This window comes from Trichechus manatus, unplaced genomic scaffold (assembly GCF_000243295.1).
Source record: "Trichechus manatus latirostris isolate Lorelei unplaced genomic scaffold, TriManLat1.0 scaffold00054, whole genome shotgun sequence".
NCBI lineage: Eukaryota > Metazoa > Chordata > Mammalia > Sirenia > Trichechidae > Trichechus > Trichechus manatus.
In genome coordinates, this window is record NW_004443990.1 from 15,912,078 (window position 1) to 15,936,816 (window position 24,739).

Consider the following 24,739-nt stretch of genomic DNA (forward strand, 5'->3'; position numbering starts at 1 on the left):
AAATTTTAAAAAAAAGAAACTTTGGTCTTTTTTTAACAGCAACTGGAAAGGTCAGATAGGAAGCTTAGGGGGCAGTGAGTTTTTGTGATAAAGGAGGAAGAACAGCTCGGAAAAGGAGGGTGAGAATGGCTGCACAGCTTGAAGAAGGTTATCAGTGTCACTGAATTGAACATGTAGAAATTGTTGAATTGGTGTACGTTTTGTTGTGTATACTTTCAACAACAATTTTTTTAAAAAACTTTGGTATTTTTAATTTATAGCCAAGATTTATGGACTCAAATATTTAGGTAAAAAACTTTTTTTGGTACCCATGTGACAAAAGCAACAAGAACATTTTCAGGGAGAAATATTGAGAATGGATTCTCTTGCCTTCATTCACAATGTTTTCTGGTCTCTTAATTTACTGGCTCATCTTCCCATTGTTTCTTTTTTACTGTTTTTTAATTATTTTTGTTGTTGAAAATGTACACAGCAAAAATACACCGATTCCACAATTTGTACATGTACGATTCAGTGACTGATTACATTTTTTCAAGTTGTGCAAGCTTTCTCACCCTCCTTTTATGAGTTATTCCTCCACCATTAACATGATCTCACTGCCCCTTAGGTTTTTTCTCTAACCTTTCAAGTTGCTGTTGTCAATTTGATCCCATATAGATAAAGCAGAGAAACCAAACCCACTGCCATTGGGTTGATTCTGACTCACAGCGACCCTGTAGGGTAGAGTAGAACTGCCCCGTAGGGTTTCCGAGGCTGTAAATCTTTATGGAAGCTGACTGCCACATCTTTCTCCTGCGGAGCGGCTGGTGGTTTGAACTGCTGGCCTTTTAGTTAGCAGCCAAGAACTTTAACCACTGCACCACCAGGTCTCCTTCCCATATAAATTTAAAACGGAAACAAAAAAACCCCATTCTGACTCTTAGCAACCCTACTGGACAGAGTAGAACCGCCCTGTAGGGTTTCCAGTGAGAAGCTGGTGTATTCAAACTGCCACCTTTTGATTAGCGGGCAAGTTCTTAACCACTGTGCCACCGGGGCTTCTCCCATATAGTTGGTTCTTTAAAAGATTTGCATATACAGCACAAAATCTGTATACTCTTTCTGTCCCTAGTACTTTTGTAAAGCTTTCACAACACAACCTCTGAACCTCCGTAGTGCTTTCTATCATTCTAATAGCATTTATCACCTTTATATCTTGTAGTATGAATAGGTTGTCCATATTCTACTTGAGGGCCTTGAGTGTGCACTATATCCACAAAACCTGTTGCCATGGAGTTGATTCCTTCTCATAGTGACCCTATAGGACAGAGGAAAACTGGCCCCATAGAGGTTTCCAAGGCTGTAAATCTTCATACTGTCACATCTTTCTGCTGTGGAGCAGCTGGTGCAAGTCCAGGGCTTGGAACCAGTTTGTTCCCGTTCAAATCCCACCAAGAATTTGCATTTCCACCCCAGATATACTGAATCAGAACCTCCATTTTAACAAGATCCTCCAGGTGATTCTTATGTATAACTTCCTGGGAACTTGTTAGAAATGCAAATCCTCAGCAGGGAACTGTTGGAAATGCAAATTTTCAGCAGGGGTTTGAACTGGAATGAACCAGTTGGAAGCCCTGCTAACTGCTGGAATCCCTTAGGAGGTTAGCGCTGTGCCACTGGGCCTCCTCATACCCACAAAAACCAAAAAAAAAAAAAAAAAAACAAACTTGTTGCCTTCGAGTCACTTAGGACTCATAGGGACCCTATAGGACGGAGTCGAACTGCCCTAGAGAGTTTCCAAGGAGCAGCTGGTGGATTCAAACTGCTGACCTTTTTGGTTAGTAGCTAAGCTCTTAACCACTGTGCCACATATTCACAAAAAACCAAACCTGGTGCCATCAAGTCGATTCTGAATCATATCCACAAAGGAGGTCTTTAAATCCTCACGAATTGTTGAAGAAAAGAATGGACAGGCTCGGACTTAACTTTTCTGTGCCTTAGTTTCCTCATTTATAAAACTCTACTTTAGATGGTTGTGAAGATGGAATGAGTTACTGTGTGTGAATGAGTTTTGAAAAGTACAAAAGGAGAAGCCAGTGTAAGATACTATTTTTTCTTGTTCATGAATATTATGCTTTTCTTATTCGTAATTATAATCTGTGATGAGAAGCTAAATGATCCCAGAAGAGCTATGGGACAATCCCAAGAGGGGATGAACTTTCAGGTTCTTAGATTTGAAGCAAAGGGTGAAGTAGCGCCACATAATGAAAGCGCTTGTGCTTTAACATCATACATGAGTTTGAATCTCACCGGTTGCACTTGCTGGAATAGCTTTGTTACCTTAAGTAAGTTATTTAACCTCTGTAAGCCTCGCTTTACTTATCTGTAAAACAGGGATGAGTATTTCCTGTTTTGCAGGGTGGCTCTGAAAATTAGAGATAATGTATCTAAAATGCGTCGCATATAGTATACGCCATGTAAGTGGGAACATTGACATGTCCCCACATTTGCCTTTTGCCCTGTTAACAATCTTCTCATCCTGGTAATTAAACGAGTTGTTACAAAGTATGCTAAAAGTAGTTTGCGCCGGAGCCTGGAGGTATTTTCTCAGTGAATTATCGATAAAGTTTTGATTAAAACAAATCCCCACTATTTTCGTTTCAATTAAGCTTTGCTCGAGTGGGGTGGGGAAGAGAGGGTGGGGAAGAGAGGGTGGAGGAGAAAACTTATCGCGAGAACTTGCCGAAACGCGTTTTTTGCTTGGGATCTACTCTCGCGTTGTCTCATACAACAGAGGCGAGAGGTGAAAGGGAAGCACGAAGTATCGCGAGAGCTCACCGGACTGTCGCGATACTATCTGGGACTGCCCCCTCCCCCCTCTTCCAAGTGCCGTTTCGGTTTAACCTAGTGTGTGACTGTGAGTCTGAGGGAGCGATTGAGTGTGTGAGGTATTGAGGTGAGGCGGAGGCAAGGAAAGGAGCTACCTCAGGAGCGAGGGACAAAAGGGGCCTGAGGCACCTAGGCCGCGGGATCTCAGCGACAGGAACCGCCCCGAGCCGGGCTACCGGGTAGGGGAAGGGCCCGCGCAGTCCTCACAGGGCCCCAGAGCCGGAGTCGGCCCCACAGCCCCGGGCCATCGGCTTACTACTACTTCGACCTCCCCGGCGCCGGGGCCTGAGGTTGGCTCGGCAGGGGGAGGAGGGGAAACAGACTTGAGCAGCTTCCCCTTGGTCTCGCAACTCCATTGCTGAGGAACTCTCATTTCTCCCCTCGCTCCTTCACCCCCCACCTCATGTAGGAGGGTGCTGAGGAGTCGGGAGGGAGGAGCCTGGACTACCGCCCCTTCCCTCCCCACCCCCTTCTGGGGGCACTTTGGTGGGTGAGGGTTTAGGGGCTGGGGGGGAGGGTGGGGCCTACTTTTTGGAGTGCTGGGGAACTTTTTCCCCTTCTTGAGGCCAGGGGAAAGGGAATGCCCAATTCAGAGAGACATGGGGGCAAGAAGGACGGGAGTGGAGGAGCTTCTGGAACTTTGCCGCCGTCATCGGGAGGTAGCAGCTCCAACAGCAGAGAGCGTCACCGCTTGCTGTCGAAGCACAAACGGCATAAGTCCAAGCACTCCAAAGACATGGGGTTGGTGACCCCCGAAGCAGCACCTTTGGGTACAATTATCAAACCTTTGGTGGAGTATGATGACATCAGCTCTGATTCAGACACCTTCTCCGATGACATGGCCTTCAAACTAGAGAGGAGAGAGAATGATGAACGCCGTGGAACTGATCGGAGTGACCGCCTGCACAAACATCGTCACCACCAGCATAGACGTTCCCGGGACTTACTAAAAACTAAACAGACAGAAAAAGAGAAAAACCAGGACGTCTCCACCAAGTCAGGATCGATGAAGGACCGGATATCAGGAAGTTCAAAGCGTTCAAATGAGGAGAATGATGACTATGGGAAGACGCAGCCATCCAAAAGCAGCAGCAACAAGGAATCCAGGTCATCCAAACTCCATAAAGAGAAGACCCGGAAAGAACGTGAGTTGAAATCTGGGCACAAAGATCGGAGTAAAAGTCATCGGAAAAGGGAAACACCCAAAAGTTATAAAACAGTGGACAGCCCCAAACGGAGATCCAGGAGTCCCCACAGGAAGTGGTCTGACAGCCCCAAGCAAGATGATAGCCCCTCAGGAGCTTCTTACAGCCAAGATTATGACCTTAGTCCCCCAAGATCTCACACCTCCAGCAATTATGATTCCTACAAGAAGAGTCCTGGAAGTACCTCAAGAAGGCAGTCAATTAGCCCTCCTTACAAGGAGCCTTCAGCTTACCAGTCCAGCACGCGGTCACCCAGTCCTTACAGTAGACGCCAGAGATCTGTGAGTCCCTATAGCCGGAGACGCTCATCCAGCTATGAAAGGAGTGGCTCCTACAGTGGTAGGTCACCCAGTCCCTATGGTCGAAGGCGGTCCAGCAGCCCGTTCATGAGCAAGCGGTCTCTGAGTAGGAGTCCACTTCCCAGGTGAGTTATTTGTCTAACCATCCTTTCTAACTTAGGGTTGGGTGTGAGGAACTGGAAATTAGCCAGCGAACATTTTGTTGAAGCCCCTAGTGTCCTAGCCATCATTGACTAGGACACCTTGCTTTTGGCTAGTCTTGCAAGTAGGTGAATTTGGCCTCTCTTTATAACCTAAAATTCGAGAAGTATAGAGAGTTAACATGTCTAAAGCTGCTGAAGGTAGGTACTTCTCCAGTGGTGGGCTCTTCAGTTGCAAGGTCCTCTGTGAGAAAATCATAGACCTATGCTTCTTGAGTACAGAGTTCTGGTTCCCAGAGCTTGTCTAGCTGTTTCTTTTGCTTTGTCTTAAATCACCTTGGTATTAGTGCTTTAGACTCTATTGACCCTGATTGGGGAGTTAAGCCGTTACAAATTCTCATTTGTATTATCTTGAGGCTATTTGACTAGGCCATCCTATCATATGTGCTGCCATCTAAACCTGTAAGTTTATTCATTTCCTAATTGACGGTGTTTCAATAACTTATTAAAGAATTCCATCTTTTTAACGGATGTTTCTAGTGGAAATTCAGCCAAGTAGTTCTTTTTCCTTTTGATGGCTTATCCTAGCAGAAATTGGTTCTAAGGACAATTTGGTTTTCTTTCTCTTTAAATTATATGTACATATGCATATATAAAACATTTGCCATTTCAAAATTTTTGCATGTACATTTCAGTGATGTTGATTACCTTTATCATATTGTGCAACCATCACCATTATATTATCTATTTCCAAATTACTCCATCACCGTTAACAAACTCAGTGCCCCCTAAGCAATGACTCCCCTTTTCCCCTTCCCTGTCACCCCTGGTAACCACCAGTAAACTTTGCTGTCTATACATTTGTCTACTCTAGATGTTTCGTTTAAGCGGGATCCTACAATATTTGTCCTTTTTTGAGTGACTTATTTCACTCAGCATAATATTTTCAAGGTTTTCATTTTTCTTTGTGGCTGAATAATATTCCAGACAATTTGGTTTTCTTTACATCACTATTGACCTACCTTGTGAGCACTGGCAAGTTTCAAAATCTTTCTCTTAAAAAACGGTAGGAGTGCCTTCATGATGATATTCTTGTGAAGAAAAGCATGTAAGTTTGGAATTTAATTGTTTGAGTAAATTATCTGTGGAAAACTGTTTCTAGGTGGTGAGATGTATCTCTGTCTTTGTAGACTCACTTCTGTCCACAAAAGCAGAACATGGGTTTTGAGGTTAGACCCAAAGTGGAATCCTAATGTTGCTTTGTGACTTTTGGCAAATGATTTAGTTTCTTCATGCCGGAGTTTCTTCATGTTTAAAATGGGAATGATAACTACCCATTCCTCGGTTTGTTGTGAGGATTAAATTAGTTAGTAAATATAAAGTGCACAGTATACTGCGTTTACATAGCACCACTCAGGAAGTTTTATCTATGAACAAGGATAATGCTGTTGAACACTAGTAGAGAAATTATGCTGATTTGAAAAATCCATGCATATCTTTTATATGTCAGTGTGAGTAATTTTTGCTAACATAATTATTCATAAACTAGTTTGAATTTGTCAAGCTACAGGGTTCCTAGGTGTCAAAGTCTGAAGTTCCTTAGTCTTTTTTTCCCCCATGTAATTATAGAAAAGTTTCAAATACAGCAAAGTTGAAAGAATTGTGAAATGAATAATTGTACAGTTCTTTCAACCTAGATTTTACCATTAATATTTGCTATATGTTTTATCACGTCTGTCCATCTCTCCATCCAGCCATCAGTCCATTGTTTTGTTTTGATTCCTCTCAAAGTATGTTGCAGACATCAGTATACTTCAGTCTAATCACGTAAGCATGTATACCATTTGCTACAGTTCAGTTTTTTTTTTTTTTGAAGGGGTTAAGAGTAATATTTATATACAGTAAAATGCATGTGTTAAGTGCACCGTTTGTAAAGTTGCTTAGTTTTTTAAGGAAGCCAAAGAAATATTTTCAGAATATGTTTCTTGAATGAGTAGTTTCATTAAAGCTGAGAATTTTTGCTGTTGTGGGGCTTCGGAATATAGAAGTACATTGAGGCTAAAATGTTAAAACAAGTTTCAGTAACTTCTGCTTCTTTGCAATGATTCCTTTTGGATTCTTAGAGAAAACACCACATCTCAAGTTCTCCCTTCCTCTGCTCACTTAATTGAAACCAGTGCAGTAATGATAAAAATAAATCAGGAAAGAATTGGAGATACAATACAGCTGTATGGGATACAAATATAAACACTACATAGTGTTCCTGGAGTCATGGGTACATTTTAGTTGGCTTATGACAGCATTATATGTTTGTGTATGTCCATTACATATTTTTCATCATTCATTGGAATCCCAAACAGTAAGTACAAAAAATTCTGGATTAAACTCGTGAGAGTAGAGAAACATACAGATCCTTTCTATGGTATTTTCTGTTTTTTTCCTTGGGAGGCACAGTCAGAAGGAAATAAGCAACATTGTTTTAAAAGACTGAAAATGCTTTGGCAGAAATTAAATGTCTTTACATCCAACAAAGTAGTAAATGGGTAGAACCTAACAATTGAGGGGAGAAAATGGATTTGAGTTTGAAGACAAATTATGCATCATTGCCTGCATCTATCTATTTGTTGCCCCCTCCTCCTTTTTTTTTCTTGAGGAATGGATCTGGAATTCAAATATAGCATTTGTATCACTAAAAATGCCATAATTATACGACCATACAAATGTCCTATAATCAGTAGGCTTCTGTTCATAAGTTGAAGGGTTTGTAGCAGTCTAGGAAGATTTGGTCATTCTGAAAGACTAAAGAAACAGTGGTTTGTAGTGCATGGTATTTCTAGTGTTTGACGTTCTAGACGTTTTCCCTGGGATAAGGATGTCATTTGTTTTAATCCCAACTCCAGTTCAAGCAGAGAAGACCTTTCAAGAGAAATAGTAATTTTCTTACGGGTACCTGTATTTGGTAAATCCACATAACTACTTTCAGTATTTCATATTTCCATACTCAAATATATATATGTATGTGTGTGTATATATATGTTGTTTATTTTTTTAATTTGAGTACTGTCCTTTCCAGTAATGACTTTGTATTTTTACTATTTAATTTTTGGCACAAACTTCCAAAAGCAGTATAGGTAAAAGAAAACGATGGCCGCCATCATCATGTGAGTTGTTTCTCCTACACACATGTGCTATTTATTTTGAAACATTTTGATTGAAATCGGTCTTACCAGTGATCAGAGATAAAGGGAGATATTGATGATCTGGACTGGGAAAAATTTGTTCAAAACTACTGAACAAATTATGTTTTGTCCAGTCACGTTTTTAGTGTGGTTTTTTCCCCCCCTCCCCTCACATTGAGGCCTGTGCAGGTTAGGCTTTAGTAAAAAGCAAAAAGAGTTAATGAGAGTTGAGTTTCAATTTAGAATAATCTGTTTCAAAGGTTCTCAGATGTTATTGCACAGTTCTTCCTTATGAAGAAAATAAATTGAAAGTACAATAATACTTTGCTTTATGGGTTTCTAAAAAGTTGATTGGGAATCATTTTTATATTAAAAGTACCAGTGTACCAGTGTAGGCACAACTGTATTATAAACTGATGGTACAAGGAACAAAAGATTTTCTTGGGATCTACCAATTAAGTAGCTCTGTAGTTAAAAAAATTAAGGTTTTGGTGATGCATACTAGTTACTTTTGACTTCCTGATTGATATAGCCCGCCTTTGGTATAGAGTGTGACTGCTTTATCATATTTTCACTTCATTGAAGAGTAAAACCAAAATTATGAAAGAAATCATTGTGAATATGGCTATTTCTTTTCCTGAGTAGAAAAAAATATTGATCCAGCTTTCTTCAGTTGAGTACATAATAGATAATTTTTAGTGATAAATGATTCAAATATGTTGTCAGGCAGGACTTAGTTCCTTCTAAACTAATTATTTTTTAAATATTAATTTTTAGAACAGTTTTAAATTTACAGAAAAATTGTGAAGATAATAGAGAGTTCTCATATATCCCAGTTTCCTTTGTCATTAACATCTTACATTAGTATGGCACATTTGTTACAATTAATAAACCAATATTGATACACTATTATTAACTAAAGTCCATACTTCATTCAGATTTCCTTAGTTTTTACCTAACGTCCTTTTTCTGTTCCCAGATCTTGTCCAGGATTGTTGTTGTGTGCCATGATTCTGACTCATAGTGAGCCTATAGGACAGGGTGGCCCTGCCCATAGGGTTTTCAAGGCTATAATCTTTATGGAAGCAGATTGCCACGTTTTTCTCCCGTGGAATGGCCGGTGGGTTTGAACCGCCAATTATTTGGTTAGCAGCTGAGCACTTAACCACTGTGCCACCGGGGCTTCTGCCCATCCAGGATACTACATTACGTTTACTCATGCTGGCTCTCTAGGCTTTTCTTGACTGTGGCAGTTTCTCAAACTCATTGTTTCTGTTGACATCTATCACAGTTCTCCACAGTTTGTTTTACTGATCTATTTTCTTCCACAGATTGCTGTAGTCTCTCCATGTTAAACTGCCTTTTTCTTTTTCCAGTAGGAAATCCATGAAGTCCAGAAGTAGAAGTCCTGGATATGCAAGACATTCATCTTCTCATAGTAAAAAGAAGAGATCTGGGTCACGCAGTCGGCATTCCAGTATTTCACCTGTCAGGCTTCCATTGAACTCCAGCCTGGGAGCTGAACTCAGTAGGAAAAAGAAGGAAAGAGCAGCAGCTGCTGCTGCAGCAAAAGTGGATGGAAAGGAATCCAAGGGTTCACCTATATTTTTGCCTAGAAAAGAGAACAGTTCAGTAGAGGCTAAGGATTCAGGCTTGGAGTCTAAAAAGTTACCCAGAGTTTTAAAATTGGAAAAATCTGCTCCAGATACTGAACTGGTGAATGTAACACATCTAAACACAGAGGTCAAAAATTCTTTAGATACAGGGAAATTAAAGTTGGATGAGAACTCTGAAAAACATCCTATTCTTCTTAAAGATTTGAAAGCACAGGGAACAAAAGACTGTAAACCTATAGGATCGAAAGAGGAGATTGTTACTCCAAAGGAGCCAGAGACATCAGAAAAGGAAACCCTCCCACCTCTCCCCACAATTACTTCTCCTCCACCTCCTTTACCAACTACTACCCCTCCTCCTCAGACACCCCCTTTGCCACCTTTGCCTCCACTACCAGCTACTCCACAGCAACCACCTCTGCCTCCTCCCCAGCCAGCATTTAGTCAGGTTCTTGCTTCTAGTACTTCAACTTTGCCCACTTCTACTCACCCAAGGACATCTGCTTTGTCCTCTCAGACAAATTCTCAGCCCCCTGTACAGGTTTCTGTGAAGACTCAAGTGTCTGTAACAGCTGCTATTCCACACCTGAAAACTTCAACATTGCCTCCTCTGCCTCTCCCACCCTTATTACCTGGAGATGATGACATGGATAGGTAAGTCCCTTAGTTAACTTGAAAAAAATTAACCTTCCTGATCCATGTATAATGTATCTTCTGTGCTCACATTTTGTCAAAACTACTCTAATGCGTGGCTTTTATGACGACATTCCTTTGATGTTTGGTTTTCTAGTACAAAAGTTTTATTTGTGACGTTATTACTTGAGAAGAGAAAATTAGGATTTGAGGCCTAGTAACCCCATTTTCGCATCATTTTTATTTATTGCTAAGGTTAGTTTTGGTTCAGATTTTAAAAATCAGAATTGTTCCACTTAAATTTTTATTTTGAAATTTTTAATACTTTGAGAAAAATTGAAAGGATAATGCAGTTAACAGCCATATGTTTTTTACCTAGATTCACCAGTTGTTAGCTTTTTGCTACATTTGCTTTAATTGCAGATATCATGACATTCCACTCCTAAATACTTCAACATATTTCTCCTAAGAATAAGAACGTTTTTCTCTATTACCACAATACCTTTACCACTCTAAAAAAAATTTAATGTTGGTTTAATTATATAATATAGGAAAATCCTATCAATATCACAATATCAATAGTAATAATATTTAATTAAATATTCCTGTTGTTAGGTACTATCGAGTTGATTTTTGACTCATAGACCCCATGTGACAGAGTAGAACCGCCCCATAGGGTTTTCTAGGCTGTAATCTTTACAAGAGCCCATCACCAGGTCTTTCTCCCACAGAGCCATTGTGTAGGTTCAAACCATCAACCTTCTGGTTAGCAGCTGAGCACTTAACCAGTGCACCACCAGGGCTCCTACAAATATTCCTAGTGGTCCCCAAAATGTCTTTTGTCGCTGGAGGCTTTTTTTTTTTTCTCCTCCTAATCAGGCTCCCAACCATGTTTATTATGAGTAGGACTGCTTTAAAAAAAAAAAAAAATTAATTGTACAAGTAACAAAAGAACAGTATATAGAATCTTTGCTAATTAGAATATAATTCACAATGGGATGATGGGAAACGCTCTAACTCTAATAAGTCCTTTCAGTATTGAGAATGATTATGGGGCATGAATCTAATTTTATGGAAAGCATTAGGAAATGTATTTATTTAATCTCTTGGCAGGACTAGCCAGACAAGTACCACCAAACAAACATACTTTAGCTGTGACACATGTCATGACAGTCTTTGTGTTACTGTTTCCTCTACTGAGATCCTACCCTCTTATTCTCTAGGATAGGAGTTGCATTTATTGCAGTGAACTTTAATTGTAAGCAGAAAAATAAGTACCACTGATCTTTCATCCCATACCATTTCCCAAGCCTCTACTTCTTTCCAGATGACATTAGTAATTTGGATAAGGATACATTTCAGCCCTTTTGGTCTATGTTCTGTGCCTTCTAGGAAGGTACAAGTGTATTAAATGAAAAAAGAGCACTATTTAAAAAATGGTTTCATTCCTATTCATAGTGGTAAATCTGATTTTAAAGAAAAATTCCACATACTCTTTCTAATATTAATAGGTATTTATGAATTCTGGCACATCTGAGAACTACAAAGGAGAAGAACAGAACCTGAAATTTATGTAGCAAAATTTGTTTGAGGTACACAATATACTTCTCATAGATAAAAACTATACGTTTTTATAGTTTTTGCTGGAAAAGGAAATAGTTGAGCATTATCCAAAAGGACCCTTGCCCATTATCTATCCACAGGAAGCTCATTTAAATATTAGTTTACACAGTTGCTGTAACAGTATCAGTGTGGCTAAGAATCTTGAATTCTTGTTTACTTGGCTAACCAAGTCTACAGATAACTGTTGAACTTACCATGTGTCAATGTAAAATGGAGATTTCCAGAGATGGGATAATGTTAATAGAAGGCACTTGGAGATTTTTATCTTTCAGCTTGGGGATGAGGAGTAAAGTAAGGCCGTTCAGTGTTTGGGGATGTGTGGCTATCTTTAAGAGTGTGTATGAGAGAATGAAGTGAACAAAACTATTTTTGCTATATATTAGTTCTGATTATGAAAGTATACTATAATTTCCTAGTCCAGTGTAATTATTTTTAAATGTATAATTATTTAATATCAGTTGATTAACAACTATTTCATTGTTTTCTACGTACAGTATTAACAAATTATTAAAGGTAGAAAAATGGAAATGAAGACTTCTATTGATTTTAATTTTTCATTTTTTTAATTTTAAATTCTAGATGGTTTTTTTATTTTGTTTTTTAAAAAAAAAAAATTTGATGCCTCTCTGTCCATGTACCAGCTGCTCTTTTCACATGAAAAATACTTTTTATGTCGAAAGACTTTTCAGTAAGAAATCTGAAAGTTGTACAGGGAGCTCACTTATGTTTCTCTTTGTTTTCTCTTCTCACTTAAGTCTGCAGCAGTTTAAACATTGAGAGTGTGACTTACACATATTTTTATTACCTACAGTACCTTAAACATAGAACAGAGAGTGCAGTCAGTAAATAATTGGTTATTTGAATGAGTAAGTAAAACTGCTGAAGGAGCCAGTGTCAGAGCTTGTGTAAAACGACACTGGGTGTGCAGTTAAGAAATCAGTTGCTGTATGGATGATGTGAAGGCTGTATCAGAGGATTTGTCTTTCTTTTAGAGTCCTTTTGGGAAAAGAATGAAAATTTTCTTTCAAACATATATTTTGGTCAAGAGTGTATTAATCCAGATATTAAATGCAGGAGTGAATTTAGCTTGGGGTGCAACAGTTGAGTGCTTGGCTGCTAACCGAAAGGTTGACGGTTTGAACCCATTCACTCACGCCGAGGGAGAATGAATGACCTGGTGATCTGTTCCCGTAAAGATTTTAGCTTAGAAAACCCTATAGGGCAGTTCTACTCTGTCACGTGGGGTCACTGTGAGTCAAAAATTGACTCAAGTGCACTTAACAACAACATCGCAAAAACCTTTCTTATTCGTGGTCTACAATTCTTACTGTCAAGAACCAAAGGCTACAGATACGCATCTCTGATATAGTACATTCTTCTTGAACATAGCTATTTATGGGAATCTCTTTGCTTTTAAGAAGATCATCTATATACTTTTCTTAGAAATTTCAGTTAACGGCCTAGGTTTTTTAATCTTGTTTTCTTCTGCCTTATTTTTCTGAAAGCCTGGTTCATTTGGACTTTACCTATGTCCTACGTTATTTTAAAAGACAGTATCTCTAGAAGTATTGAGCTCTGGGTAGAAAAGAAAGTAAGGATCTGAATGAGCATTCAGTTTATTTTAGAATTTTGCTAGTAGAATGCTTGGTTTCTGTATTTTATGTATTCAAATTTTTAATACAAGTTTGTAAATATAAGTGAAATCCCTTTTTAAACAACCTGCTTTAAGGAGATAGAGATAAATGGCTATATTCAAAGTAACTTATGCTGTTGAAACTTAAAAATTGTTTACTGAGAAATTAAATTTCTTTTTGAATAGCTGAAATGTAAATTCCATATTATTTCTTAACAAGGACTTCTTATTACCTACAGATCAAATCCCATTATCATGAGTTCCAAGATACTATCTAGATTCTGAAATTTGGACAGTCCTAGAGCTTAATAGTTTTTGTTTTGTTTGTTTTTTTAGTTACTATACACAATGCAATCCACTCACCACATGTGAAAGTGTCCTCAGATATAAATGGGAAACCAGGGAGTACTATATTGATATGGTAAATCAGCACTTCCTGGTACTAAATCTTCAAGTAAGAACTTTGCCATAATAGTATCTGCTACCTTATGTTAGACCCTCTTTGCATCTACCACATGTCCTCAGCACTCTGTGTTGTTGTTGTTAGTTGCTGTGGAGTCAATTCTGATTCATGGTGACCCCATATGTGCAGAGTAGAGCTAGCTATTCCATAGAGTTTTCCAGGCTGTGACCTTTCAGAAGTAAATCACCAGGCTTGTCTTCCTAGGCGTCTCGGGGTGGGTTCCAATCGCCAACGTTTTTGCTAGTAGTTGAGCACTAAGTGTGCTACACTAAAGGGTAAAGGCCATAATGTTGTTAGACATTGTGATTTATGGGCCATCATTATTTCAAGGTTTTTGGTACAATGAAATTCGTTTAAACAGGATTTGATCTCTATTCAAATTGTGTGCCCTGTACTGGTAGTATATTTTCTATGAAACACTTACTCTTTCTTGAAATAAGCAAGCAAAAAAAAAGTAATTTTCCAAAAGCAGCTTACATTTTCTTAGTAGCAAAAATTTATTTGAACCCTTGAAGAAAACAAAACCTAAACATAAAACTATTTGAACTTACTTGAAGTGGTGGTGACATAGTTTAAATACTTTTGTTCTTGTTCTTTTAGTGAAGCAGAACCAAGAAGAAATCTGTTTGTGAATCATGAGGAGTTGATTATAAAGATACATAAAGAATATTCTGACATTAGTAGTTGAGAAATTACAGATTTTTCTTTTCTGAATGTCTTAGAAATTGGGGACTTTTTTAAAATTTCTGTCGCAACCTGACTCAAGAGTTTCTGGTAATGGACTGTGTTCCCAGGGTAGAAAAATCTTAGTACAAATTATAATAATGTGTGTCCATCTCTACCAGTAACTCAAGAGAAAATTTCAGATGTTCATTTTGCATTCCATTGACTACTCCAGTTCTGGTTAATGTGTGGTACAGACTAACCTAAATCTTCTATTTTGTGTGATTTTACAAGAGATTAAAATAATGGAAATTAGTAGGAAGTAGTAGCTCTTGAGATTATATTCTTATATTTTGAAGAAATATTTTTTGGAAAAGAGTTATAATTTCACACACAAGGGGCAGCAACATGCTTTAAAAGAGATGAGTTGCTAAGGATTAGATCTGTTCTTCATGGTTTTGTGGAAGTATTTGTGCAAAGAATATATATGCTTTTTATAATCAACTGTTAGAAAAATGGAGGATCCTACTGTGATTAGGATTCTCAGATCCTTTTCAAACATCTGATAGTATGAAGAAATAGAAAAGACTTACTGTCTAGCATGGTTTTATTTGTACACATGTTTTAGTATGCTGCACTATAGTCTTCTATCTTTTCTGAGGATGTGTATGACACTGAGTCCTTCCTTTGCTCATAAATAATTGAGATGGTTAAAAAGTTGGATCTGATAACTGACTTTTCCTGTCTATTCCAAGAGAGCTATCCCCGCCCCTGCTATTTTAATTTATTGATTATCGTGAGAGGCCTTCTGCTACCAACTGCCTTAATGACTCTGAGATAGTTGTTTGGGACTCTTTTCCCTTAAATTTGTGCTGGTCAGAGATGATTTTATGCTTTCAAATCAATAGAATAAGTCATATATTTTCATTAGTTTTGATTTCTAGCTTAACTGTATTTCTTGTAAAAAAAAAAAATCTCTAAAATATCATTTCCTTTTTCAAGTTCTCTCCATGTTTTTGGTAATATAGTAGTGTTAAATTGTTGCGCTCGCGTTCATTATTTAAATCTTCCCTGCTTAAAATAGAGAGTAGGTTTGATGAACTCTATAAATTGTAGTGTACTCTGTGACTTTTGAATGATTACTTCCTGCATTTTATTTCATCTCAGTAAATATCTAAAAAGTCTTAGGAAGGACATAAAGGAGTTTGATAAAGGACTTACAAGTAATATCCCAAATTTTTCATTGCTCCTTTAACGTGCTATAGGTTTCTTTTTGCAAAGTCTAGTTACCTTTAGCTGTGATAAAGTCCATTTCCTTGTGTTTTATTACAGATTTTTTTCCCTTAAAAGTAAAATCTTTGTAATCTTTTAATAGCCAGTATTGTTATCTCTTTGAAAAGTTTTATTTGCCTATCCTTTAAATAATTGTGATCAATTTCTTCTTTTCCCCTCCATTGTTTAGTCCAAAAGAAACTCTCCCTTCAAAACCTGTAAAGAAAGAGAAGGAACAGAGGACACGTCACTCACTCATGGACCTCCCTCTCCCTCCGGAGCTCCCTGGTGGGGATCCATCTCCCCCAGACTCTCCAGAACCAAAGGCAATCACACCACCTCAGCAACCATATAAAAAGAGACCAAAGTGAGTTTTTGGAGCTACCTATCCTTAATTATAGCTTCCTTCCTTTCGACCTAAATCTCACACATTTCTTCCACAACCCATGCCAGTAAGATCATAGAAATATGCTCCTTTATTTTATTTTAATGGATAAAAGCCATTCTAGGAGACAACTATTCATCTGCACCCACAGATACCTAGCTGTGTTTTTAGAAAAGCACAAATTTCCCAAATCCAAATATACAGCGGACACTGATCTCATCATTTCTTTTGAGTTCATAATGCCATAATGCTAAGAGTATTAAAGAAGGAAAAAGGCCTTTTATTCAGGGTATTTCAACCATGCATACATTAATGAAAAAATCAATAGATTTGGGATTTTTTTTTACCCCCTAAAGCACGTAAGTTGCTATGCCATTAAGGTACTAGGATCCAGGTTTGATCTTCTGATTATGAACATTCCTCTCTTAACAATAAAAATAATTAAACCATTTATTAAGCACATCTTACTGCCAGATTTTTATATCTTCTTTTAATAGTAACCCTATGGCATAGGATTCTTTTTCCATTCTACAGTTGAGGAAGCTGATACTCAAGAGATCAGAAAGTAAGCAGCAAATCTATTTGATCTTAGGTCTTCCTGAAGCTAGTGTCTGTGTCTTAGCCCTTGCGAGAGACTATTTAAACTATTTCATAACATTTGATTCCTGCTTTTTTAATAAAGAAATTCAGAAAATGCAGGAGCCAGTGAGATCATCATAAAAGAATTGTTTTCTTCTTTCATTAGATTTAATCTTTTAAAGTCACTTTTTTGTTGTTTTTATTTGTTATGTCTTTTTTAGAATTTGTTGCCCTCGTTATGGAGAAAGAAGACAAACAGAAAGTGACTGGGGGAAGCGCTGTGTGGACAAGTTTGACATTATTGGGATTATTGGAGAGGGAACCTATGGCCAAGTGTATAAAGCCAAGGACAAAGACACAGGTAAATATTGCCATGGGGACAGTGGTGGTTCAGTGGTAAAATTCTCACCTTCCGTGCAGGAGACCTGGGTTCTATTCCTGGCCAATGCACTTCATGCACAGCCACCACCCATCTATCAGTGGAGGCTTGCGTATTGCTATGATGCTGAACAGATTTTAGCAGAGTTTCCAGACTAAGATGAACTAGGAAGAAAGAGCGGGCAATCTGCTTCTGAAAATCATTCCATGAAAACCCTATGGATCATAGCAGTCTGATCCATAACCGATCATAGGTGGTACAGGACCAGGCAGTAGTTTGTTCTGTTGTGCATGGGGTTGCCATCAGTTGGGGGGCTGACTCCACAGCAGCCAACAGTAACAAATATTGCCACAAAATTCTTGATGTCAGAAGGTTAGTAATTTTAGCAGTACTAATGTCTTAAGTAAGGAGCCTTGGTGGTGCAGTGGTTAAGCGCACTACTGCTAACCGAAAGGTCAGCAGTTCAAACCCACCAGCCACTCTGTGGGAGAAAGATGTGGCAGTCTACTTCCATAAAGATTGCAGCCTTGGAAACCCTATGGGGCAGTTCTACTCTGTCCTATAGGCTTGCTGTGAGTCGAAATCGACTTGACAGCATCAGGTAATGTCTTAAATGGGATTTAGCAAAAAATAAATTTTGAGATCTAATTTGTTCTCCAAAAGTTACTAAATAGTCTAAAGTTGTCCAAAGAGTATAATTATTACTGTTTTAAAACGCTCCTCTTTTTTGTTGTCCATGCTAAACATTTTATAGCTGGTTGAGAATTTAAGAGATAGTGAAAATAAAATTTCTACGTTGTTACTTGTTTGGTAAGGGGGAAGTCTTTGAAGATAAAATGATAAAATGAAGTTGAATTATTAGTTGACTTTAATATTCTGAATTTTTAGGCCTAACTGAATGTTGTTAAAAATTAATTCTAAGTCTTAAAAAAAAAATCAAAGATGAAGGGAGCGTAGGGATTTTTTTTCTGTAAGATATAAAAGTATCTGGCAAATAAACATTAACCCCAAAACCCCTTGCCGTCAAGTCAATTCTGACTCTTAGGGACCCTGTAGGACAGAGTAGAACTGCCTATAGGATTTCCAAGGCTATAGATCGTTATGGAAGCAGACTGCCACATCTTTCTCCTGCAGAGCGGCTGGTGGGTTTGAACCGCCAACCTTATGATTAGCAGCTGAGTGCTTAACCACTGTGCCACAAGAGCTCCTTAAATAAGCATTAAAGTAGATATGAAATCTGTCTTTCAGAGTAGGGGTATATATTGGCTGGTTCATGATGGTGGCCAAAAAAACGCTAATTGATAATGATAATGGTTTGAATTTGTTTTGGCAGGGGAGCTAGTGGCCTTGAAGAAGGTGAGACTAGACAATGAGAAAGAGGGCTTCCCAATTACAGCCATTCGTGAGATCAAAATCCTTCGTCAGTTGATCCATCGGAGTGTTGTTAACATGAAGGAAATTGTCACAGATAAACAGGATGCGCTGGATTTCAAGAAGGACAAAGGTACTAGCAGAAAACTTTCTACAGCATAGTTTGGTACATTCTTATTTTCCTTTCTTACCTTGTTTGCTTTTTGTAATTTTTTAATAGGTAATGCTAAAGTACAGCTTCTTTCTGTAATCCCTACCAGAGTTAAGATGTTGGCAGATTGCTCTTGTGCTGAGCAGTGCTTATTTTGTAAAATATTTAGTCTTCGTCAGAGTACTCTTTATACTTTTAGAAATGATTGTTAATCATTAAAATATGTGTTAGGTAGGCTCTGCTGTAAGATCTAATAAGATAAGATAAACAGTATAAGACCATCTCCCAACCAATTTTTCCTAGGTTTTTAAAGTCTTTTTTTTTTTTAAGAAGTTATATTGTAATAACAATAATTTTATGTAATTCAAACTGCCTTTTATAAAGCAAATCTGAACAAGGTTTAGAGACGGGCAACTGAAGATAGAACTTTTAGGGTCAAGTGAAGTGATGGCATCTGGGAATATAGTTTGGAATGTTAAAAGAGAATATGATTGAGGTACATAATATTAGGAAGGTAAGGGATAATGTAAAGCTAGACTTATTTACAGAGCCTCAAGGATATTAGCACTAGGGGAGTGGCACCCCTTGAGTTTGAGAAAAGTAGTTATAAAACAAACAAAGAAATGTGCTTACACAACAGTATTTAGGGTCAGATCTGAATAGAATTAAGAATACTGTATCTATTTCAGGGTGTGTTTCAATTTTTTTTTTTTCTAATTATAAAAATAATACAGTGTGTAGATAGTGTCTGGAAGGATTCATGAGAAATTGTTAATTGGTTGCTTCTGGAAAGGGGCTTGCTTTTAATCCGTGGCATTCTGTACTGTTTAAATCATTTACCATGTACTGTTTAAATTTTTTTTTTAAGTCATAAAACAATAAATGAACAACTGGATATGATGCATTCACATTGTGGATAAATTGAAAATGCAGAAGAGTAAGAAAAAGAAAATAATAATTATTTTTCTCCTACTCTAACTCAATATGCTGTCATCTGTAGAAAACCTCTGTAGTATTAATATTTTGGAGTATTTCCTTCAGTACTTTATATTATACATAGTATATTATTTTAACATAACTGAGATCACAGTGGACTCTGGTGGCAAAATGGTTAAGTGCTACATCTGCTAACCAAAAACTCAGCAGTTCAAATCCACCAGCTGCTCCTGGGAAACCCTGTGGGGCAGTACTCCTCTGTACTGTAGGGTTGCTATGAGTCAGAATCGACTCGACGGCAATGGGTTTGGGTTTTTTTTTTTTTTTTTTTTAAGATCAAAGTATATTTAGTGTTTTAACTTCACGTATCATAAATAATCTCCAATATTATTAACATGTTTTAATTATTGCAAATAAAGATGGATGAACCCAGAGTTGCTTTACCATTCGCCTGTTAAACATTTAGTTTCCAATTTTCTTTTAGTATTGTAACAACATTGCATTGAGCATTTTGTGGGTAAATCTTGGCATTTTGATTTATTTCCTTGGCATAGCTTCTTAGAAGTAGAATTTCATATTTAATGTTAGATTGCTTTTAAGAAAGGTAACAGTTTATGTCCCACCAGTGAGTGCCCATCCTTGTACCTTCCCCAACATTTTGATAGGTGAAGTACGATACCATTATTTTGGATTGAATCCCTTAAACATTATTTGTGACTTTTGTTGACTTCTCTTTTCAAATGTTACCATTTTTCTTATTAATTTGTATGAGGTCTTAGGTAAATCTCTCTAAGAGATCATGGATCTCTTTGAACAGTTTGTGAAACTTATAGAGTCACACTTTTAAAAAAATGCACATTTGTTTAAAATGGTAATACTATTTCCGAGAGTTTATAGACGTTTTGAAGGTCACCCTCTAGAGTAAGAATTCCTAATGGCACAGTGGTTAAGTGTTCCAAAACATTGGCAGTTCGAATCCCAACAGCTGCTTCTTGGAAACCCTATGGGGCAGTTCTGCTTTGTCCTGTAGGGTTGCTATGAGTTGGGATCAACTTGACAGCAGTGGGTTTGGTTTTGGTTTTTTGGTTATGGTACTATAAGACAAAATTTTGGACTGGATAGATCATTGTTTAACCAGGTCTAGTATTTCTTACGTAATAAAAGTTGCCTCTATCCTGTACCCTGCCAAAAGTAGAAAGATTGTGGATTTCAAATCTTTCACAATTGTTCTCTTGGAGTACTTCTCACTCCTTTTATTTATTTCTAAATTTAGGGGTTGAATTAGATGATTCATCTTTTTTTCAGTTTTTAAATACTATGAATTTCACTAATAATCTATACCATCCTGCCCCTGGCATATTATGTGTCCTGTTAACCAATGTAAAGACCTCACAAAAGTGGTCATAGACAATACATAACAAATGGGAATGACTGTGTTACAAATAAAACTTTATTTATAACAACAGACAGTGGGTTGGATTTGGCTGTAGGTTCATAATTTGCCAACCCCTTGTTTCGATCATAAAAGTCAATACAATCTGATCAGGGCAATTGTCCCCTCAAGACATAAGTAGTCCAAAAAGCACTGGACTAGTAATCAGAAGATTAATTCAAATAGTAGTGCTATTGTTTATTATTAGAAGTGGCAAGTTATTCAGATAATTCAATTTCTTTACCCATAAAATTAAAAGGTTGTTCCAGGGAGTCTTATGGTCTTGTGGCCAACTCTAAAATTCTATTAAAATTTGAGATATTGTCATTTTAGCATTTTTGTTGTTGTTTATAATTTTTCTTCTTTTTCATCTCATGTAGGTGCCTTTTACCTTGTATTTGAGTATATGGACCATGACTTAATGGGACTGTTAGAATCTGGTTTGGTGCACTTTTCTGAGGATCATATCAAGTCGTTCATGAAACAGCTAATGGAAGGATTGGATTACTGTCACAAAAAGAATTTCCTGCATCGAGATATTAAGTGTTCTAACATTTTGCTGAACAACAGGTAACATAGTAATCAAATGGGGTTAAACTTTTATTCCTCTCCTCTAACCCCCTTAGTTTTAACTAGTTAATTGGGATTATCGATAGACCCAGTAGTGCAGATTTTTTTGCATCTGATGTTTGTACTTGAGAAACAACTTAGGATAGGGGTACTCTGATCAGCAGAGCCACCAGACTCAGTTTTGGTAAGGAATTAACAGATGTAGGATTTTAAAAGTTTTTTAATTGCAAGCATTCTAGGGAATCACTCGTCCTATATCAGAGTTCAGAAGGCTTTGCCATAGTTAGTAAACAATATTGTTGTGGCCCTAAGCAAAATCAAACCCACATTGAGTTCTTAGTGATATTCCCCATTGTTTAGTGGAGGAAAATATGCCTGCTCGTTTAACTGCTCTTGAGCCTTTCTTGCTTACCACATTTCAGAGTAAACACAGATGTAGTTGGTGATTGACCTTTCTATCCAACACTTACTCTTAGATTTTAATATTATAGACCGACAGGAATTTGGTGATGAGCAGGTGTGAATGTTTTAGAAGTTTTCATCATCTGCTTTCTTCTGCCCTGGTTATTTGCTACGCTACATTGATGGTATCTGAAGAATTATGTGCTTTAGTTTTTGTTTTCGTTTTTTTGTAAAACCCTACATATTAAGGGGTAAAAAGCAGGCCAGTGTTTGGTTCTTTAGGTAATTGGGCTATTTATATCCATCTGTCTCTGATTCACCCATTGTTCTAAACATTTCAGTTCTGTTTAACAGAGATTATCTATATAGAAATATGGAATGATTACAACACATTTCCTGTCCTTATGAAATGGGGTGATCAACCTTCCAGGTTTGTCCAAGACTGTCCTGGTTTTAATACAAAAAGTTCCATGTGAGATGGTTGGTCACCCTGTGGAGCTCAGAGTTTAATAGGGGACTTAAACAAATAAATTGCTCAATTCAGTGAACATTTATTAAGCCCATTTATTTTTTATTTATTTATATTAAGCATGTCAGTATTAGAGCAGGAAGGGTAACGCACATAATGGCAAGAGTTGAAGCTGGACAGTTGCAAGGAACTAATTTGAGGATCTTGTATATCCCACTAAGGAGTTTAAACTTTTATCTGTAGTTGATAGGGAGCTATTAAAGGGTACTGGTTTGGGTTTTTTTAATTTGTTTTTGATTATATAAGTAATGCATTGTTTTAAATTGTGTGGTTACATAAGTACCACACAGGTATAAATGAGACCAAATTGTTTCAGATCTAGGAGAGATACAATTAGTCTTCTCTCACTAATGGTTACTATACAGTGTATAGACTGCAGGCAGGGGGACCTATTAAGAATATCCTAAGAAACAGTAACCGAGCTAACAAAGGCATTGCTAGTAGGGATGGACAGGATGGACTTAGTAGATAAATAGACTTTGGTGAGTAAGTGGGGAATGAATGAGAGAAAGTACTTTTAAGATAATGCCGATATTTATGACTTGAGAAACTAGCTAAATGGTTGGCACTACCAGTCAATACAGAGAATACGGAAGGAAAAGCAGGTTGGGTGGGGTGAAGAGGGAGTCTCTTTTGGATATGTCTATATTATATATTAGGGTAGTGATATCTAACAGACATCTGGTCGTATGGGAGATCCAAACTAGTAGTATAGATTTGGGAGTTATCAGATACTGAAGAGATGTCAAAAGGTAGAATCCAAGGGAATAGTTAGAGAGATAGGAAGAAAATATGAATGCAGGATACATAAGTTTAACAAGGGAGTGGTCATAGATATCAGAAGATGCAGACAGATTTGTAAGACCTAAGAAGAGAATGTGAAAATAAAAGGGTCAGTGATGACATTACTATAGGATAAGTGGATGGGTAGTACAATTAACAGGAGGTAGAAGTATATGTGTCTTTTACTTTTTATTTTAAGAATGGTAAAGACTTGGGCATATTTAAAGGAACAAGATTTCTAGAGGAGTTGGGATCAAGGCCATAGGTAGAGGGATTATCCTTGAATAAGAAAAGGGATTGATACACTTTCTGTAATTAAAAAGGAGGGAAAGATTATAGAGTCAAGTAAGTTTATAGATAAAAGGTTAAGGAGCTCCCATCTTAGGACTTTTTTCAGTGAAGAAGGAAAAACTTTACCCTTGTAAGTGAGAGGGTAGCGGGTGGACTAGGACATAAAGGAGAATGCTGAAGGTTTGTAATGACAGCTGAGCATGAGAGGTTGCTTACCAAAGACAAGCAAAGGACTAACAAACACTATTGAGGACCTAACTGAAATAGGAAACCACACATTTTGCGGTGGCACCAATCTGTATGATTGTGTGATGTTTTTCTTCAACTTGTGTTCAACTCTGTAGGTAGAAGCAGAAAAGTTAAATTCTGTATTGATCCAGAATTAGAGACTTATGAATTAGATATATTAAAAAATAATAAATGAAAGAAACTATCAAGACAGTACTTTGGTTAATTGGTCAAAGGAGAAAATACAATGGAGAGCTGATAAACTGGGAGGAAATAAAGACATCAAGTACTTGAATATCTGTGATCAAAAAGCAGTTAAACCAATGGTCTCAAAAGGGAATCCCTGAAGATCTCTATATTCAGCTTATTCTTGTGATGTTCCGGCCTAATAAACAATATAACAACATTTCTGTTCTGTTTTATATTGCCAAATATTTACCAGTACTTCCACACTTCATACTGTATCACCATAATAATTCATTTGGAAGGGAAAAGCAGTAGTTAATAGCTAACTGCTATCAGGATGATCTATCATATACTAATTATATTTATCGTACATTTATTTAATACCTTGGGTGGTGCAGTAATTAATTATGTCAGAGTATTTAGGGTCAAATGTCACAATGTTTGTAACTCAGAATACTGCAGCAAAAAATAAAAAGGAGGCAAATATAGTAAGCACCCAACTACTAACTGAAAGGTTGGCTGTTCAGACTCACCCAGAGATGCCTCGGATGAAAGGCCTGGCAGTCTACTTCCGAAAAGTTACAGCCTTGAAAACCCTATGGAGTGCAGTTCTACTCTGCAGCACATGAGGCCACCATGAGTCAGAATCAACTCAATGGCTACTGGTTTGTTTTTTTTTGGTTTATGAGCCAGACGAATCAGTGATGGTTTAGCGATAGAATTCTCACCTTCCATGCAGGAGACGTGGGTTTGATTCCCAGCCAATACACCTCAAGCACAGCCACAACCCCCATCTGTCAATGGAGGCTTGTGTGTTACTGCGATGCTGAACTAGTTTCAGTGGAGCTTCCAGACTAGGGAAAAAGGACTGGTGATCTACTTCCCAAAAAATAAGCCAATAATAAAAAAAAAAACTCTATCGATCA

At 37.5% G+C, this 24,739-nt stretch overlaps 1 protein-coding gene across 3 annotated transcripts in view; it reads left to right on the forward strand.

Annotated features, from left to right (window-relative positions):
- The first annotated feature begins 3,373 nt into the window (after positions 1-3,373).
- Positions 3,374-24,739, forward strand: part of CDK12 (cyclin dependent kinase 12) — a 57,266-nt gene continuing 35,900 nt past the window's right edge. For 2 of the 3 annotated variants that reach the window (XR_002824368.1, XM_004378026.2), the window contains exons 1-6: positions 3,374-4,497; positions 9,068-9,958; positions 15,782-15,958; positions 16,777-16,916; positions 18,268-18,438; positions 21,205-21,394. Coding sequence is in view for 2 of the 3 variants with exons in the window: in XM_004378026.2 (XP_004378083.1) it covers positions 3,449-4,497; positions 9,068-9,958; positions 15,782-15,958; positions 16,777-16,916; positions 18,268-18,438; positions 21,205-21,394 (2,618 nt within the window). In the remaining variant the exon portion in view is untranslated. The remainder of the gene's footprint in view (positions 4,498-9,067; positions 9,959-15,781; positions 15,959-16,776; positions 16,917-18,267; positions 18,439-21,204; positions 21,395-24,739) is intronic. The other variant, XM_023732816.1, reaches the window with a different exon arrangement.